This window comes from Lepus europaeus, chromosome 4, assembly GCF_033115175.1.
Source record: "Lepus europaeus isolate LE1 chromosome 4, mLepTim1.pri, whole genome shotgun sequence".
In the NCBI taxonomy this organism is placed as follows: Eukaryota; Metazoa; Chordata; class Mammalia; order Lagomorpha; family Leporidae; genus Lepus; species Lepus europaeus.
This window is the reverse complement of record NC_084830.1, coordinates 123328324-123346927: the sequence shown is the minus strand read 5'-3', so window position 1 is coordinate 123346927 and position 18604 is coordinate 123328324. Positions and strand designations below refer to the sequence as shown.

The 18604-nt window shown below is 45.3% G+C and overlaps 1 protein-coding gene across 2 annotated transcripts in view; it reads left to right on the top strand.

Moving 5' to 3' along the window:
- CYFIP2 (cytoplasmic FMR1 interacting protein 2) overlaps positions 1-18604 on the top strand; it is a 129496-nt gene that overhangs the window by 16448 nt on the left and 94444 nt on the right. For both annotated transcript variants that reach the window (XM_062188771.1, XM_062188770.1), the window contains exons 2-3: positions 10273-10412; positions 11495-11584. In XM_062188771.1, coding sequence (XP_062044755.1) covers positions 10296-10412; positions 11495-11584 — 207 coding nt within the window. In that variant the 5' untranslated portion in view covers positions 10273-10295. The remainder of the gene's footprint in view (positions 1-10272; positions 10413-11494; positions 11585-18604) is intronic.

Below are 18604 nucleotides of genomic sequence, written 5' to 3'. Positions count from 1 at the left end.
AAGGCACAAGAGCAGGTGGTCTGGAAGAAAACGCATAGAGCTAGGAGGCAAGATATCCGTTTCTACCTTGCCTCTTCCACTAGCTGATCATGTGACCTGAATGAAAGCATTTACTTCTCAGTAATACAGTGTTCTCAGAAAAACTGCAAAATAACACCCGCTCTTTCCAGTTAATAGAATTGTGATAGAAGAAATTAGTGTGAAGGATCTACAGAATTGAGATATTAGTGGAATAATGCTTTCCTTTTTGTGTAATAGAGTTGTTGCAATGTGTAATTCATCTGCTCTTTTGAAAATGGACCATGCACCAGCTAATGTTAAACAGAATTATGGCCAGAGGTGGGCGGGGGGCATTATTTTGGACTTAGTTCCTGCACTAGGCCCCAACAGACCAGACCAAACGAAAATGGACTCACTTGGGACCAGCACTGTGGCTCAGTGGGTTAACATCCTGGCCTGAAGCGCTGGCATCCCATATGGGCGCTGGTTCGAGTCCCGGCTGCTCCGCTTCTGATCCAGCCTCCTGCTATGGCCTGGGAAAGCAGTGGAAGATGGCCCAAGTCCTTGAGCCCCTGTACCCACGTGGGAGACCCAGAGGAGGCTCCTGGCTTTGGATCGGCGCAGCTCCAGCTGTTGCAGCTATTTGGGGAGTGAATCAGCGGATGGAAGGCCTCCCTCTCCCTGTCTCTCTCTCTCTCTCTCTCTCTGCCTCTCCTTCTCTCTCTCTGTGTAACTCTGACTTTCAAATAAATAAATCTTTAAAAAAAAAAAAAAAGAAAATGGACTCACTCATGCCAGGTGTCACATAATTGAACTGAAAGTTTAAGAAAGGAAACACCCCAAAACTGACCATTTTTCCCAGAAAACACAAGATTCAAGTGCTTTGGGACACAAGGTTGTCCCCTCTGCTTTAACCCTTCCAAAAAAGAAACCTGAAGAACCCTGATGTTGACCTGTTCGATTTCCCTGTTCCCACTTTAAGAAACGCACCATTCAGCTATTGCCCAATAGGAGTTCTCGTTTTATTTTGTGGAATGCAGGCTGCTCTGATTCATGAATCACAAGTAAAAGTGAACTAAGTCTGTAGCTAAATTTGTTGTCATCTGGACTTGTATCATGAATGTTTCCTGAGTGCTTGCTGTATGCTGGCTGCCGTGTTAAGAATTCTGCATGCGGTAAACTTATATAATCCTCAGAATAAGTCACTGAGGACAGGCACTGCTGTCATTATCCCCCTTTTACAGACAAGACACTGAGGTTCAGAGAGCTTCAATACCGTGCTTATGGTTGTGTAGCTAGTAAATGCCAGGTGACAGATCTGAACCCAAAACCCTGGCTTCCCCACTGTGCTAGCCTAGAATTCCACTTTATTAAAATATCTTATGTTTTCATTCTCCTTCTGGAAAGTTAAAAAAGACAATGCAAATCTTTGGGTAACAGGGAGATTTTAAGTGTGGATGTCAGAACCTGCATTTGGGCCGGCACCGCGGCTCAATAGGCTAATCCTCCACCTGCAGCATTGGCTCCCCGGTGCACCGGCTGCAGTGGCCATTGGGGGGTGGACGAACAGAAAAGGAAGACCTTTCTCTCTGTCTCTCTCACTGTCCACTCTGCCTGTCAAAAAAAAAAAAAAAAAAAAAAGAGCCTGCATTTGTTAAACTAGTTTCCCTTAGCACCTACCCTGCATTTCTGGGACTCGGCCTCTCTGATTTGAGGTCCGGCAGTCAACTCAGACTTGGGAGAGTAGTCCCTAAAGTCCTTCTCAGAAGCAAATGACCTGTGAACCCGATGCTGTTATGTCTGTCTGGGAAAAGACGCCACTGACTTTGCGTTTGCTGCAAAGATGCTTGAATGCCCCCACATGGAGAAGATGCAGCTGCATTTGTAAATGATGCTCCCCTCAAAAACTGATCATCTAAAAATATTTTGCTGATCTCTCTTCCAAAATGACAAAATGGCCACGTGGCTATAGACTGAATGTGAAGAATTGTTTTCATTTGGAAAATTGCATAACCAGCTGAGCACTCAGGCCAGAAGAGAAGGGTTATTTTCCTGTACACCTCTGTTCAAATTTGCAGAACGTTTTTCCTGCTTGATTGATGTGGGTTTGGCAGTGACTGCCAACACTTGAGCTAAAAATGTCCGATTTCCTGCTCCCTTAGGCAATGAATGATCTACAGACACACAGGAATCCATCAGAGAAGCTATGTGTTCACAACGAGAAAAGAAAGGTTGCACTCCTGTCAACAAAGACCCTTTAATGTACTGTGGGATGCTCACTTACTCTTTTCAGGGGAGGTGTACAGGCACTGCTGTGTCAAAGGGGAAAATCTTAAGGGCTATTCTAGCAAGTGAGTATTTTGAGTTTGCAAAGGCTGCAAGACACCCAGATTGGAGGAGAAATGCAAAGAACTAGGTAGGAAGCAAGAAAGGACTTCAAATAACTTGGAACTTAAACCCTGGGTTCAAAATATGTAAATCTGATGGGGGTGGAGTTCAAACACATGTAAAACTAGATAGAAAAATATAATGAACCCCTATATGTGCATCCTGTAACAGCAACAGTTACAACACGTGGCTGATTTTGTATCAGTTACTCTCCCCTCATCTGGTATTCTGTGGAAAGAAACCCATTTAGTGTTCTTCATAATTTGATAGGTATTTCTATGGATCAAACTGGATATCATTATCATACCTAAAAAGGGACTCTGTTTCCTTCATAAGATTGAATATCTAGTCAATACTAATTTTCTAGTTTTCTCACAAGTGCTATAATTTTATTTCTATATTTTCAAAAACCTATTTTTATTTATTTGAAAGTCAGAGTTGGGGCCAGCTCTGTGGCACAGCAGGTAAGGTCACCGCCTGCACTGCCGGAATCCCATGTGGGTGCCAGTTTGAGACCCAGCTGCTCCACTTCTGATCCAGCTCTTTGCTATGGCCTGGGAAAATAGTACAAGATGGCGCAAGTTGTTGGGCCCCTGCACCCACATGGAAGACCCAGAAGAAGCTCCTGGCTCCTGGCTTCAGATTGGCACAACTCTGGCCATTGCAATCCTTTGGGGAGTGAACCAAAGGATGAAAGACCCCTCTCCCTCTCTCTGCCTCTATCTCTCTGTGACTCTGCCTTTCTAATTAATTAATTATTTAAAAAAGAAAGAGTTACAGAGATGGAGAGACAGAAAGAGAAATCTTCCATCCACTGGTTCACTCCCCAAATGACCCCAGCAGCCCGGGCTAGACCAGGCTGAGGCCAAGAGCCCAGAACTCCATCTGGATCCCCTATATGGGTGGCAGGGGCCAAGCACTTGGGCCATCCTCTGCTGCTTTTCTAGGTATATTTGCAAGGAGCTAGATCAGAAATGGAGCAGCTGGGACTGGAATTGCTGTTTATAGAGGATGCCAGTGTTGCTGACAGTGGCTGAACCTGCTGTGCCGCCGTGCCAGCCCCTATAATTTTATTTTTATGGTGGGTTGTTTCAGATAGAATCCAAATAAGGTTGACACACTGTGATCGTGTGTTAAATCTCCTACAACCTATACTCCCCCCCCCCTTTTTTTTTCCTCTCTGCAGGCTACTTACGGAGTTGTTTGGGAGAGTTTGTCGTACATGGTATTTGATTACTGTAAAGCATTACAATGTGTTCTTCTGCTCTTTTGTGTTTCCTGTGAATTGGTATAAAGCCTTGATGAGATTCAGGTGTTTGGTTTTGGGTCCAGCACTGTTGTAAGTGATGATGCAGTTTTTCATTAAGAAGCATGTAATAGGGACCAGCATTGTTGTTTAGGGGGTAAAGCCACCCCGGTGATACCAACATCCCATATAGGCACCGGTTCATGTCCCTCCCATTCTGCTTCTGATCCAACTTACTGCTTATAGTCTGGGAAAAGCAGTAGAAGATGACCCATGTGTTTAGACCCCTGTCACCCATGTAGTAGACCAAGATGAAGCTCTGAGCTCTAGCCTAGCCATTGCAGCCATCTGGAGAGTCAATCAGCAGGTGGAAGATTCTCTCTCCCTCTCTCCCTCTCTCCCTCTCTCCCTCTCTCCCCCTCTCCCCTTCTCCCCCTACCTGTCTCTACCTCTCCTTCTCTCTCTGTAACTCTGACTTTCAAATAAATAATTTTTAAAAACAACAATAAAGGAAGAACATAATGTCTCAGTGGCTTTTATTTAGTGCTGTTAACAACTATTGATAATCAGTACTTATATTCATTTGTTCATTTGGGATTGGAAAATGAGGATATTCTGATTGCTCTTTTTTCCCCCAGAAAAAAATAATTTCATGGAGATAAACATCCTTCTCTTCTGTAATCTGTTTATCTAGTGGTTTACTTTATTTAAGAAAAGCAGATTAAGTGTTTGCTTTTTTCCTTTTATATACTAATTTTCAACATAAAAGTTGGTTCCCAGGTAAACTCCCATAGTAAAGTAGTTATTAGGTTTTTATACAGTGGTTTTATGATCTCACGGAGTTGAACACATTTGCTGTAGTTTTAGTCCATGGCAGTTCTGCTAATTGGTGCTCATATTGTCCCATCTTTGGCCACTGAAATCTGCTTCAGGTTGACTCCTGAGTGCTTTTGACTTATGATTGCTGTTAGTACACATGATATACAATGCAGCAGTCTTAGCTAACTTCCTTGCTTTCTTATATAGCAAGATCTTCTAAGTCCTTCTTAAGCTTTTTCTGCCTCAGACCTGGACTCAGGAAACACTGATTCCCTTAGTAGAAAATGATACCTGAAGTCCATAATCTGGACCCTGCAGGTACCTATCGTTCAGAGGTTTGTCATTGTTTCTAGGTCTTTTCAGTGAGCAGAGATACACATATGTATAAAAATGCATATACATATAGATATATTTAAATTATAAGTTCCTACTGGCATCTCAAATTCATATTCATTCAGGGTTATAAATGTTCCTCAATTTACAATGGAGTTATATGACAAACCCATCATCGGTTGAAACTATCATAACTCAGAAATACATTTTAAATGCTTAACCTAGCGTAGCAACAAAATACATTGTAGAATGTCACTTATCCTCATAGTCATGGGACTGCCTAGGAACTTAAGCTCGCTGCTACTGTTCAGTGTCAGAAAAAGTATGAAACTGAGTATCACTAATTCAGGAAAAAATCACGATTTGAAGTATGCTTTCTACTGAATGTGTATCGCTTACACATCATTGTAACACTGCAAGATCACAAGTCAAACCATCCTAGGTAAGGGACTATTCAGTCTCTCCAGTCTTGCTTATGAATCTCCTCTCTCCCATATCAAGACTGCCAGTTCTCTTCAGTTGATCATTTGGCCATGGGGTTGAGGTGCCGTTAGGACACCCGCATCCTACGTCAGAGTGCCTGGGTTCAGCTCCAGATCCGGTGTCTGATTCCAGTGCCCTACTAAAGAAGACAATGCAGTAGTGATGGCTCCAGTAGTTGGGTTTCTGATATCCACACAGGAGACCTGGATTGAAGTTGGCTCAGTTCTCACTGTTGTTGTGCATTTGGGGTTTGCACCATTAGATACCCTCTCGCCCGTGCTCGCTCGCTCTCTCACTCTCTTGCTCCTTCCCTTCCTCTTTAATTAATTATTTTTTTAAAGGAAAGCTGATTCTAAACATCAAGGCTAAGAGAATTATAGCATTTCATAATTCTTTTACCCCACAATGCATCCAAACATTCTCTCCACAGTAGTCCACAAATGTTACTGAAAACAAGTTGAGATTGTTTTGACACTTCTTGTTCTTAGGGTGTGTCCTGCTGGGGATCCATAATCAAATAACTAAATTTTAAAATCACTTGGGGGGCTGGAGTCGTGGCTCACTTGGTTAATCCTTCACCTGCGGCACCAGCATCCCATATGGGCACCAGGTTCTGGTCCTGGTTGCTCTTCTTCCAGTCCAGCATCCACAGTGGAGGATGGAGGAAGGCCCAAGTCCTTGGGCTCCTGTACCCACATGGGAGACCAGGAGGAAGCACCTGACTCCTGGCTTTGGATTGACATAGCTCCGGCCGTAGAGGCCATTTGGAGGGTGAACCAACGGAAGGAAGACTTTTCTGTCTCTCTCTCACTGTCTGTCAAATTAAAAAAAAGAAAAAAGAAAAAAAATCACTTGGAATACTTCCAAGTGTTCTTAGATTAGTTTTTAATTTTTTATTGGGAGGGTTGCTTTTCAAATTTAAATGTATGATTCTGTAAGATCTTATCATGAGCTAAAAATGAAATCTATACAACTAAGTAGATTTAAAGATTTCTAGCCGGCGCCGTGGCTTAACAGGCTAATCCTCCACCTTGCGGTGCTGGCACACCAGGTTCTAGTCCCGGTTGGGGCGCCGGATTCTATCCCGGTTGCCCCTCTTCCAGGCCAGCTCTCTGCTATGGCCCGGGAAGGCAGTGGAGGATGGCCCAAGTGCTTGAGCCCTGCACCCCTTGGGAGACCAGGAGAAGCACCTGGCTCCTGGCTTCGGATCAGCACGATGCGCCAGCCGCGGCGGCCATTGGAGAGTGAACCAACGGCAAAGGAAGACCTTTCTCTCTGTTTCTCTCTCTCACTATCCACTCTGCCTGTCAAAAAAAAAAAAAAGATTTCTAACCTCCATTTTTGTCTCCTTGCCCTATCCCTGCCTTTCCCCCTTCCCCACAGGTAACTAATATTTCAAAGCGTGCGACTTGTCCTCCATTTTTTTTTTGGTAGAAGATATGTATATGTGTGTGTGTGTGTGTGTAAGCCCCTCCCCCCTTAGATAAATGAGAGGGTGCTCTCCGTACCATACCCTGGAGAGAACCCCTTAGTTGGATGTGGAGAGATTCCTGGCTTTGTGTTGCAGTTGCCTTGCACTTCCCTGGAGGGGGCGCTATCATTTGTCTAGGCAATCCTCCTTGAATGGATGTTTGCCGTCCCAGTCTTTGCTGTTATGGGTAGTTCCATGAATGGCCTTGTGCCTGTGTCTTTTTGTGTTTGTTGATGCATCTTTGAGATAGACTCCTAGATTACTGGTGAAAGGATAAAGTGGAAGTTTGCAAATTTCTTCCCACTGAGGTTGTAGCACTCTGCCTCCCCATTCTGTACAGCCTTGCCAACAGCATGTGTGGTGAAAGTTCTGGATTTTTGCAGTGAGAAATGGTATCCCCATGTAATTTTAATTTGCATTTTTCTTGCAGCAAGTGAAATAAGACACTTTTTAAAATGTGGTTTTCCTGCTCTTCTGGATGAAGTCTGGGCATTGTATTTACTAAACCGAATATGTGATTCTTTGGCAGGAGCAGAACCAAGAACCTATAATGCAGAGAGTTTGAAAACACCTAGTGCCAAGCTGGTTATGGGACGAACCTCCTGGTGGTTAAGCAGAGCCTCACAGTGTGTGTCTGAGAGCTTAGGAGGACGTATATTATAAAGATGACTACAGGGGGCCGGTTAGCTCAGTTGATTAGAGCGTGGTGCTGATAAAGATGACTGTGGAGTGTGGAGCTGCACAAGCCTGGGTTGCAGCCCCTGTCCCACCACGTGCCAGATCCTGATCCTAGTGAAAATACTTAAAAGCTGAACCTCTGCTCCCCTGTAAAAGAAGAGTGGTCAAAGTACTTAACCTTGATGAGGCTGATGCGAGGTTAAGTCTAGTGCTTGGTACAGTGCCTGAGACACAGTAAGGGCTAGAGAAATGTTAGCTGTTTCGTTACCATTTGAATTAGTGAAGAGAAGTATTGGGACTTTAGAACTTCTAGATCACACCCTGGAAAATCATTAACACTTCCTGCAACATGCACCTAATACTATCTTAAGAAGAAAGACCAGTTTTCGCGTGGACTGAGAACGGTTTGGCTGTGGACCTGAATACCATGCTTACAATTGAGGGGAGAGAAGAGGAAGGAGGCCTAGGTGTGGCGAGGGCCTGAAACCTCCTGGGAGGCCAGGCTTCCGCAGAGGGCAGGGAGGAAGTCACTGCTGAGGACGATGTGCCCCCAGTGGATGTGGCCTTGGTGTCCGGGAGCTCAGTGAAGCGTGCATCGTCTCGTCGTGAGCCACTCGGCAGCGGGCGAAGGCTCAGCCCCCGTCTGCCCTCCCAGATAATGGTTTATGGAGAACATGACCTCGGGTATGATCTGCGCCCCTGCCCCAGCGTCCCACATCAGCGGGCCCTTTTATCTGCCGTGTCTGATGCAGCGCTTCCTGACAAGACAATCGCACCGCTGCTCACAGGCACGGTTACAGCCCTGAAGCTTGTCTCGTCTCCCCTGCTGGTGGAGTGGGTGAGGAGAGGGCCCTGGACCAGCGTAGGGGCTGTTTTCCTTGTTACTGGAATGTGTTAAAGTGTTAGCTTTATTGGTATTTTTATAAAACTAAATTTTTAATTTGTTCACCTCTACTGTTTGTTTTATTCTGTTTTGTCCTGAATTTACCTCTGCTTTTTAACTCCCAGTCCCTCTGTTCTCATTTCTTTGGGTTAATTTTTGTTCTTTTTTTTTTTTTTTTTTTTTTTTTTTTTTAGATATTTGACTGTAACTTTAGGCTCATTGAGTTCTGCCTTTCTTAATTTCCACCAAACGTAGTGAAGATACTGATGAGTGCTCTCTTTCAGTTCTACGTATTTTATCATTTGTCCTTTAATTCTTTACCTGTGAATAACCTTGAAGTTTGTTTTTGTTTTATAAATTTTCAAGAACATAGATTTTCCTGCTGTAATTTGCATTATTGATTTCTGATCGCATCATATTATAATTGTGAATTTGCCTTCTCAGGTATCATTTATCAAAGAAATCAGTGGGAAGCTGTTTTATGATCTAAATTCCAGATATGTTCATTTAAAAAAAAAAAAAGTACATGTTTGGTAGGAACTGATTCTTTTTTTTAAAAAAGATTTATTCATTTATTTGAAAGGCAGAGTTATAGAGAGGCAGAGAGAGAGAGAGGTCTTTCATCCACTGGTTCACTCCCCAGATGGCTGCAAATGGCCAGAGCTGGGCCAATCCAATGCCAGGAGCCAGCAGCTTCTTCCAGGTCTCCCATGTGGGTGCAAGGGCCCAGGGACTTGCACCATCTTCTACTGATTTCCCAGGCCATAGCAGAGAGCTGGATTGGAAGTGGAGCAGCTGGGACTTGAACTGGTACCCATATGGGATGCCGGCACCGCAGATGGTGGCTTTACCCACTACGCCACAGTGCCAGCCCTGGAACTGAGTTCTTACAACAGCAATTAACTCAGAGTTGAGTAACTGTGCTGTTCACATCCTCTTTAGCTTCACTGGCTGCATAGTCCCCATCCAAGCAACTGTACTCCTCATGGGTCCAAGACACAAAGATAGCCACGTAGGGATGATTTGCTTGCTAGGACCCGGAGAACATACCCACACCAAGGAGGATAATGACTCTTCCCCCTTTGCAAATACAATTGATGCACAAGTATTGACTTCTTTTAGTTTCAGATCTGTTTATCTATAAGACTCATTCCAGTTTCCAGTTGGTTGTTGTCATGATTGTGGATATTTGTGCTGTGTAATAATTTAAGGGCAGATCTGGTAAATATCCTATGAAGAACAGAAGAATGGAGAGGATTGACCCTGACCCATGACTTAGTGTCCAGCATGAGTTGAGGACCTATGACCTGGTTCATGGCACTATATGGGTGTCACAGAACTTCTCGGAGCCATGCCTCTTCATCGATCTTATTTTTTATAGATTATTTATTTGAAAGGCAGAGTTACAGAGAGGTAGAGGCAGAGGCAGAGAGAGAGTGAGATCTTCCATCTGCTGGTTCACTCACCAGATGGCTGCAAAAGCCAGAGCTGTGCCGATCTGAAGCCAGAAGCTAGCAGCTTCTTCCAGGTCTCCCATGTGGGTGCAGGGGCCCAAGGACTTGGGCCATCTTCTTCTGCTTTCCGAGGCCACATCAGAGAGCTGGATCAGAAGCGGAGCAACTGGGACTTGAACCAGTGCCCATATGGGATGTTGGCACTGCAGACGGTGGCTTTACCCTCTATGCCACAGAGCTGGCCTTTCTCTTCATCGATCTTATGGAGAGAATGCCATCTTGCCTTTCAGTCTCGGAGGGTTGTGGTGAGGCTATGCCAGGATCATAAACAATTCTTTGTCAACTGTAAAGAGACCTTCAAATCAGAAAGGTGCAGGTTAAGGGCGCCTTGTGAAGATGTGACATGCCTGCTTGGTAACCCCTTCTATTCTCTGCAGGAGTCAGGACAGGGCAAAGTTCAGAGGAATGTGTGGAGGTCTCTGAGATTCTCCATTGTCTTCCTCTTCCTTCCCCTTAGTGTGGAATACAGAAGCTGCCACCATGACCACCCACGTCACCCTGGAAGATGCCCTGTCCAACGTGGACCTGCTGGAGGAGCTGCCCCTCCCCGACCAGCAGCCATGCATCGAGCCTCCGCCTTCTTCCATCATGTACCAGGTAATGACAATAGCAGAGCAACTCTGAGCTTCCTAGGTGGCTCGGCCCTGGAGGCCCAGAGAAGGGGAATTTTGCATCCAGGAGGTGAAACGTCGAGAGCTGATGGAGTCCCTGTGCACTCCTGGAGCTGAGAGAGAGATGAGCTAGTCATTGTACACCAGCATCCGTCCCCTGCCCCAGGGAGGGTTTATTGATCTGTTTTGACCCTGAATACCTTCCCAGAGGTTCTTGCTGCTGCACTAACTAAGGTTTTGGCAGCTCTGACCTCATGAATTAAATATCGCAATTTAGTACCCCCTGGAGCCTGCCTGGGTGAATGACTTTCCCTTCATGCATTGAGAAGAGCACTTGGCAGTCAGCAGTCAGCACAGTAGCTTGCTGTGGCTTGAGACCAGATCTTCTGATAGAGAAACTGCCCTCCAGTGCTCAACACCAGGATCCCGTCAGCGTGGGGGGAGGGGAGAATGTCCTCACCGCTGGAGTCAGCCTTGCAAGTAACCCCTGTCTGAGAGTGCCAGGCGAGTAGGCCCTGTTAGGCCTACTGCGATGTTTCAGCTGAACCTGAAATTTTGAAGGTTCTTGGGCTGCTAAGTACCCTTAAGTGTAAGTCCATCATATGGTACCAGTCTTAGTCTGTGGCTAAATGTGTTAAGCATGTGCTGGAAGGTTCAGTTCATAAGCTCAGCATATTAACATCTTCTAACTTGGATTCACTTTTTAATTACATCTTGCATGTTAATACAGAGAAGTAGAAATCAAAAGTACAAACTAGAAGTATACATAAAGGTGTTAGTGTGTTTTTACCAAAAGGGAATTAGGTATATTGATCTATATGTTGTCTTTTGAACTTAAAACTTACTATAGATTTGTAACTTAAAACGTATTATTTATGGCCATGATAGGTCTGCAGTGTTACAGCTTTGTATTTCGCCACCTCGTGGTTGTGAGATGGGAGTGAGATAAGGGGGGGACACAAAGTCAGTCTCTGCAAGGAGCTTGCAGGGGTTGTGGGCGGTTGGTTGCTCCCTGGCCACTTGGGCCTGTTTTCCAGCAACCAGTTACCCTTATCTTCCAATTCACAGGCTAACTTCGACACAAACTTTGAGGACAGGAATGCGTTCGTCACAGGCATTGCAAGGTACATTGAGCAGGCTACGGTCCACTCGAGCATGGTAAGTACCTGTGAGCCACGTGTGTGGAGCACTCCCTTCTGGGGTGGGAGGACTCCCGGGCCGCTGCTCCTACCAGGACTTAGGCCCGGCAGCCAGACTCCCCTCCTCATTCAGACCCATCCAGCTTGAACCCATCCTCCAGCCCAGCTCCACCTGCTCTGCGTGCCTTGGCGGCGGCGGGGGGGGGGGGGGGGAGGGGGGCTCACTAGTCTCCTTTGCAAGTCCTGCTCCTTGTGAGGACCCTGCCTAAGCCCACTACTCACTTCCCTGAGCATGTGGCTTTGGCAGTGAATATGTGATTAGATCCTAATAGATGGATGATTGGAGAGTGGATTTTGTCTCTTGAGCACAGCAACAGTTTCCTCAGAGAAGGGACCTTGGGAATGACAGTGATGGACTTGAGGAAGCTGGTGACCCAAATCTTGCACAAGTGGGGCGGATAATCCTCTTCCTGTCGCCCATCCGTGAGGAGTCATCCCCTTCGCTCTTGGGATTCTGTTGCCTTCACTCTCAGGCAGCACTGAAATTCGGAGAGCCCCGGCTGCTGTTTTCAAGGCTCGGCCTGTCACTCCCTGGACGGTTCTCACTGCGTCTGCGAGCTTTTCTTAACAAACATACTTGATTCATTCAGGGGGTCTCGTGTTGGGGGGCTGTGTAAATGCCAGGGCAGTCCACAAGGACACACAGACACCAGTCTGAACTCTCCGGGAGAGAGGCGGGCGATGGACAAGCTTGCCGGTGACTGAACAACTTTCCTGTGCAGATGTCGCATTTGGTCCTCATATAAACCCTGTGAGGTAGACCTTTCCAACAATACGCATTTCACGGATGGATCCAACCAGAGCCCAGCAAAGTTAATGCACCCAGGGTCCTGCCACTGACATGTGACCGAGCTAAACCCAGGTCTGTCTGACGACAAAAACTGCACTCTAGACCATTGTTTCAGACAAATCAAAATGTAAAAGGGTAGACGTCATGATCAAAATTCCTACTTTTTTAAGAGGCTTTGAAAAGACCAAAGTTTGATGAAGGAGGTGGCTTCTGAGTGGTGCCTTGTAAGAGAGAAGGGATACCTTACACATCCATCGCACTTCAAAATGAACAGAAGATATTCTCACATGAGCTCATCACAGCCTTATCACAGCCCTCTGACTTTCAAAGGGATCATTATACCCATTTTAGGAGTGAGAAAACTGAGGCCTTGAGAAACCAATATAAGCAAGTTGTTTATGATCCCAGGATTAGTAGCTCACAGGATTGGACCTGAAACCTAGGACTGTATCCTCACCCTGGTGTCCCTCCACTGTAGTCTGCTGTGTCACCCAGCTAGATCTGTCAGGTGGCACGGGGAGGGCACACCAGGTGAGACAGTCAGCATAGGCAAGGCATAGGGGCAGGAGTTTCCAGGGACTCCTGGATATGGAGAAAAGCTCTTTTTTGTGGCATTTCTGGAAAATCAGGTAAGGGTTAATACCTGGACGAATGTTTACTAGTTGCCTAGGGCTTCTGTAACAGAATACCACGGACTGAGCAGCTTAAAGCACAGAAACTTATTCCCTGACAATTCCTGAGACCAGAATTCCAAGGTGAAAGTCAGCAGATTGGGTTTTTCCCAAACCTCTCTCCATGAGTTTTAGATGGTTTCCTCACATGTTCTTTTTCTGTTGTTGTTTAAAAAAAAAAATATTTGAAAGAGTTACACAGAGAGAGAAGGAGAGGCAGATAGAGAAAGAGGTCTTCCACCCACTGGTTCACTCCCCAGTTGGCCACAGTGGCTGGAGCTGCGCTGATCTGAAGCCAGGAGCCAGGAGCTTCTTCCGGGTCTCCCATGTGGGTGCAGGGACCCAAGGATTTGGGCCATCTGCTGCTTTCCCAGGCCACAGCAGAGAGCTGGATCGGAAGTGGAGCAGCTGGGACTCGAACCCGTGCCCATATGGGATGCCAGCGGTGCAGGAGGTAGCTTTACCCACTGTGCTACAGTTCCAGCCCCCCTCACATGTTCTTTGGGAACCCAACTCTATGTCTCTATTCAATTTACTGCTCTTAATGAGGGTACCAGTTGATTTAGATTAGTGCCCACCAATGGCTGCGTTTGAACTGGATCGCATCTATTATTATTATTTTTAAATTTACAAATCAAATTATGAGGTAGTATTATGGTGAGTTCCCATATACCCCTACCCCATTTCCCCTATTAACATATCAGTATATTTGTCATAAATACTGAACCCCAGACAGCTTCCCTATTTTTTTAATCCAAACTCCTTTTATTCCTCCAACCCCACCCAGCCTTTCCTAATAAGCTTTCCATGTTCAAATTACGTTTTGTTGTGTTTTTTTTTTTAAGATTTTTATTTGTTTGTTTATTTGAGAGACAAGAGCCACAGAAAAAAGGAGAGATAGAAAGAAAGGTCTTCCATCTGCTGGTTCACTCCCCAAATGGCCACAGTGCCCAGAGCTGGGCTGATCCAGAGCCAGGAGCCAGGAGATTGTTTCTGATCTCCCACATGGATGCAGGGGCCCAAGCACTTAGACCATCTTCCACTGCTTTCCCAGGCCATAAGCAGAGAGCTGAAGTGGAAGAGGAGCAGCCAGGACACAAACAGGCACCCATATTAGATGCCACACCATAGGCAGAGGCTTAACCTACTATACCACAGCACCAGGCCCTAGATTAAGTTTTTAAAAAATCATATCAAGAAAGAAATCCCATTCACAATAGCCACCAAAAAACCAAATATTAGGAATAAATGTAACCAAACAAGAAAAACATCTCTACTATAAAAATTATAAAACATTGATGAAAGAAATCATCAAGGACACAAAAAAAGGCAAGATATCCCTTGCACATGGATGGGAGAAAATATTATTAAAATGTCTATACTATCTAGAGCAGTCCACAAATTCAATTTACGCTGTCAAAATGACAATGATATTCTTTGCAGAATTAGAAAAAAAATCCTAAGATTCATATGGAATCATGAAAGAGCCAGAATAACCAAAGCAATCCTGAACAAATATATCACCAGGTGGAGGCATCACAGTACTTGATTTCATAGCATACCACAAAGCTACAGCAATTAAAACAGCTTAGCTTGGTACTGGCATGAAAACTGGCACATACATCAATGAACAGAATAGAGAGCCCAGAAATGAAATCCAAGTACATATAGTCAAATGATGTTTGATAAAAGTGCCCAGACAATACATCGGAGAAAGGATAATCCCTTCAACGAGTGGTACTGGCAAAACTGAACGTCTATTTTAATCATGTCCCAAAAGGCCCCACCTCCAAACATAGGCCCCTATCCAATCCTGGAGCTAAAGCTCCCACATAGGAATTGGCAAGAGTGGGGAAGACCCACACTCAGCCTGTAACAGGGCTTTCCTTCCTTTCATAAAAAATAAAGAAGCAATGGAAAATTTTCATCTGTGGGCAAGGGGAACAGGATTCTACTTGAGGAATAAGTTTCATTTGTGAAATTGTGTAGGATGAGTTGTAAGGAGGAATTACTGAAGAAAATAAACTGGGGAAGATCGTTACTAGCATTGGCACTCCTTGGGCAGTGTTTGGCCCAGCGGCGATGACACTGTTTGCAATGCCGCAGCCTGTGTTGCAGTGCTTCGGTCCACGTCTTGGTCTGCTTCTGGTTTCAGCTTCCTGCTGATGCACATCCTGGGAGGCGATGCCTCAAGTAGTTGCATCCTCTTCCCCCATGTGGGATAGCAAGATTGCATTCTGAGCTCCTGGCCTCAGCCTGGCCCAGTCCTGGTTATTGTGGGCATTTGGGGACTGAATCAGAGGATGGCGTGCTCTCATGGGCAGGTGATGGCTGAGAGGGTATAGATAAGAAACACCCTCAGGGTAGCTCTTCCTAGCTTAGCAGTCAGCTGGAACTGTGCTGACCAAGGCTTTCCAGTGCCATAAGTCAGGGGCACCACTAAGGAAGTGGGAAGGACAGGCTGGTTTGAATTCATTTCCTATGGCTGCTGTCACAGATGATCACAAACAAGCTTATTGGCTTACAAAATCTTTTAAAAATTTTTTATTGATATAAAGAGAAGAGATTTCATGTATTTCATAAGTATAATTCTAAGAAAATAATTATACTTCCCTCCTTCCCCCTCTTGCTGCCTTAATCCCCCTCCTTTCTTCTTTTTCTTTAATTTTTTCTGAAACATAATTTCAGTCCACTCTATAGTCACAGGCATAATGCCACTTATAGATTCTTTAGGTCAGCAGTGCAAGATGGATTTCATTGGATTAAAATCAAGATACTGTCAGGGCTATACTCCGTCCTGGGGGATTCCCCCGGGAAAATCTGTTCCTTTGCTTTTTCCATCTTCCAGAGGTTCCCTGCATTCCTTAGCTTATGACCCCCAACCCCAGGCCAGCCATCAGTCACAGCCTCTGGCCTCGGCCTCTCTCTTTCACTTAAAGGGCCACTGTGCTTACCTGAGGCCCACCAAGGTTCTTAAGCCCATCTTCGCAGTCCCTCTTGCCATGTGAGGTCACATAGTCACCAGTTGTGGGGATGAGCATTCTGACAGCTTGGGGGTACCTTGTCTGCCCAAAAAGGGATGGTACTGATGTGTTCTAGACATGAGTCAAGGGTAGGGTGCACTGGGGCCAGCATTGAGGTGCAGGAGTTAAGCACCTTATGGGTGCTGGTTTCAGTCCCAGCTACTCTGCTTCTGATCTAGCTTTATGCTAATGTGCCTGGGAAAGCAGCAGATGGTGGCCCAAGTGTTTGGGTCTCTGCTTCCCATATAGGAGATCTATATGGAATCCCAGGCTCCTGGCTTTGGCCTGACCCAGCCCCCGCTGCTGTGGGCATTTGGCAAGTGAATAAGCAGGTGGAAGACCAATTTCTGTCTGTCTGTCTGTCTGTCTGTCTGTCTCTCTCTCTCTCTGCCACTCTGCCTTTCAGAGTAAATTAAATTAAATCTTAAGGGTAAAAGAACAAGGTTAATGTTGACATGCCTGGATGACACCAAAACCTTACATTGGTCAGCAGTCTCTACCTGTTACCTCGCTTTCAGGAGCTGCTTAGCAGCAGAAACATGATTTCACTCAATGCTCCTCTTCTGTCTTTGCTGCCCAAAGTTGAGCAAGGTGGCCTCTCGAAGGGCAGGGTGGCCAGAGAAAAGAGAAGGAGGACAAAGCGTTCAAACCATACTATCAACAAACTTTATGGAAGAATTGAGGGCCATTGCAGTGGGTGAGATGAGGGCTGCAGAAGTGCTAGGTGGTCGCCTGCCACTGTCAGATCTGAAATTTGAGCTGAACTCACACTGTAAGTCATTGACTTACAGAGTCTTAGAAATGTCGAGAACCTTAGGGATCCTTAATCCTGCAGTTGTCAGGCTGCTTGAGTATCTCCTGGAGATTTGTAAAAAAAAAAATACCAGTGCTGGACCCCACCCCCTGGGATGAACATTCAGTTTATCTGGGGCATGGCCTGGGCTTCACCCATTTCCAGAGTTCCCAGGTGACTGTGCCCAAGGATTGAGAACAGTGGTTTACACTAACTCTTTGCCTCCAAAGAATGAAATTGTGATGTTTGTAAGTTAACTGATAGCTCTGAATAGAGCCAGGACTGGAACTCAAGGCCCTGCCTGGTCATCTTTCCATCACAACATACTAAATATTACATTCTGATCAGTTATGTGACAGATCTGGCTGATGGTCAGCTAAATAGGACACAGGACCAAGTCCATCCCCTTCTATTTTTTTTTAAAAAGACTTATTTTATTTATTTGAAAGACAGAGTAAGAGAGAGAAGTAGAGACAGAGAGAGAGGTCTTCCATCTGCTGGTTCACTCCCCAGTTGGCAGCAATGGCCAGAGCTGCACCAATCCCAAAGCCAGGAGCTTCTTCCAGGTTTCCCACGTGGGTGCAGGGGCCCAAGGACTTGGACCATCTTCGACTGCTTTCCCAGGCCATGTGAGAGCTGAATTGGAAGAGGAGCAGCCGGGACTAGAACCGGCACCCATATAGGATGCCGGCGCTTCAGGCCAGGGCTTTAACACATTGCACCACAGCACTGGCACCAGCACCATCATCCCCTTCTTTAAAGAAAAAAATTTTTAATTATTTAAAAGGCAGAGAAAAAGAGAGATCTTCCATACACTGGTTCACTCCCTGAAATGGCAACAACAGCCACGGCTGTGCCAGGCCAAAACCAGGAACCTGGAACTCCATCCTAGATTCCCACATGAGTGGCAGGAGCTCAACTACTTGAACCATCATCTCCTGCTTCCCTGGATGCATTAGAAGGAATTGGACTGGAAGCTGAGTAGCTGGCACTTTAATTGACATGCACTTATGGGATGTGGGCATCGCAAGCGGTGGCTTAACCTGCTGTGCCACATGCCTGCCCCACATTCTTCTTGTTCATTATCTTGTTCCCAGGCCAGAACCTGGTACCCCTGAGTGTTCAAGAAGACTTGAGTGAGTTTGAATTACTCACACCTGCTGGAGAGCAGTTACTTTGGTGCTAAAATTTCCCTGTGTACTGTCACTTGCCTTTTTGACATGAACAGCAGGACACCATGGGCCTGATCTTGGTTCTCTCTGGTCTTCAGGATGCAAGTCAGTAGTTTTAAAAAGGTCTTTAAATGGAGAGAAGTATGGTCTGCGGATGACATTTGCTTTGAAATCAGAACTATAATAAGTAATAAACTCCAAATTAAATCCGATTGGATACTAATCAGAAATTATGAAATAGATTTGACATGTAGATTTAAAAATAAACCTTTAAGAGTAAATTGTCTATAGAAATGTTTAAAAAAAGAAGTAGTCTAATAATATTTCTGTTGTGTTTTTTGAGATACAATTTCCATAACATGAAACCATTCCAGGTATCCAATTCAATAGTTTTTAAGCATATCCACAATGTTATAAAACAATTATTGCCATCTAATTTCCCTTACCCAAGAGGTACCTCAGACCCGTTAGCAGTCACTCCCAGTTCCTCTCTGTCCCTATTCATTGGCAACCATTAATATGCTTTCTGT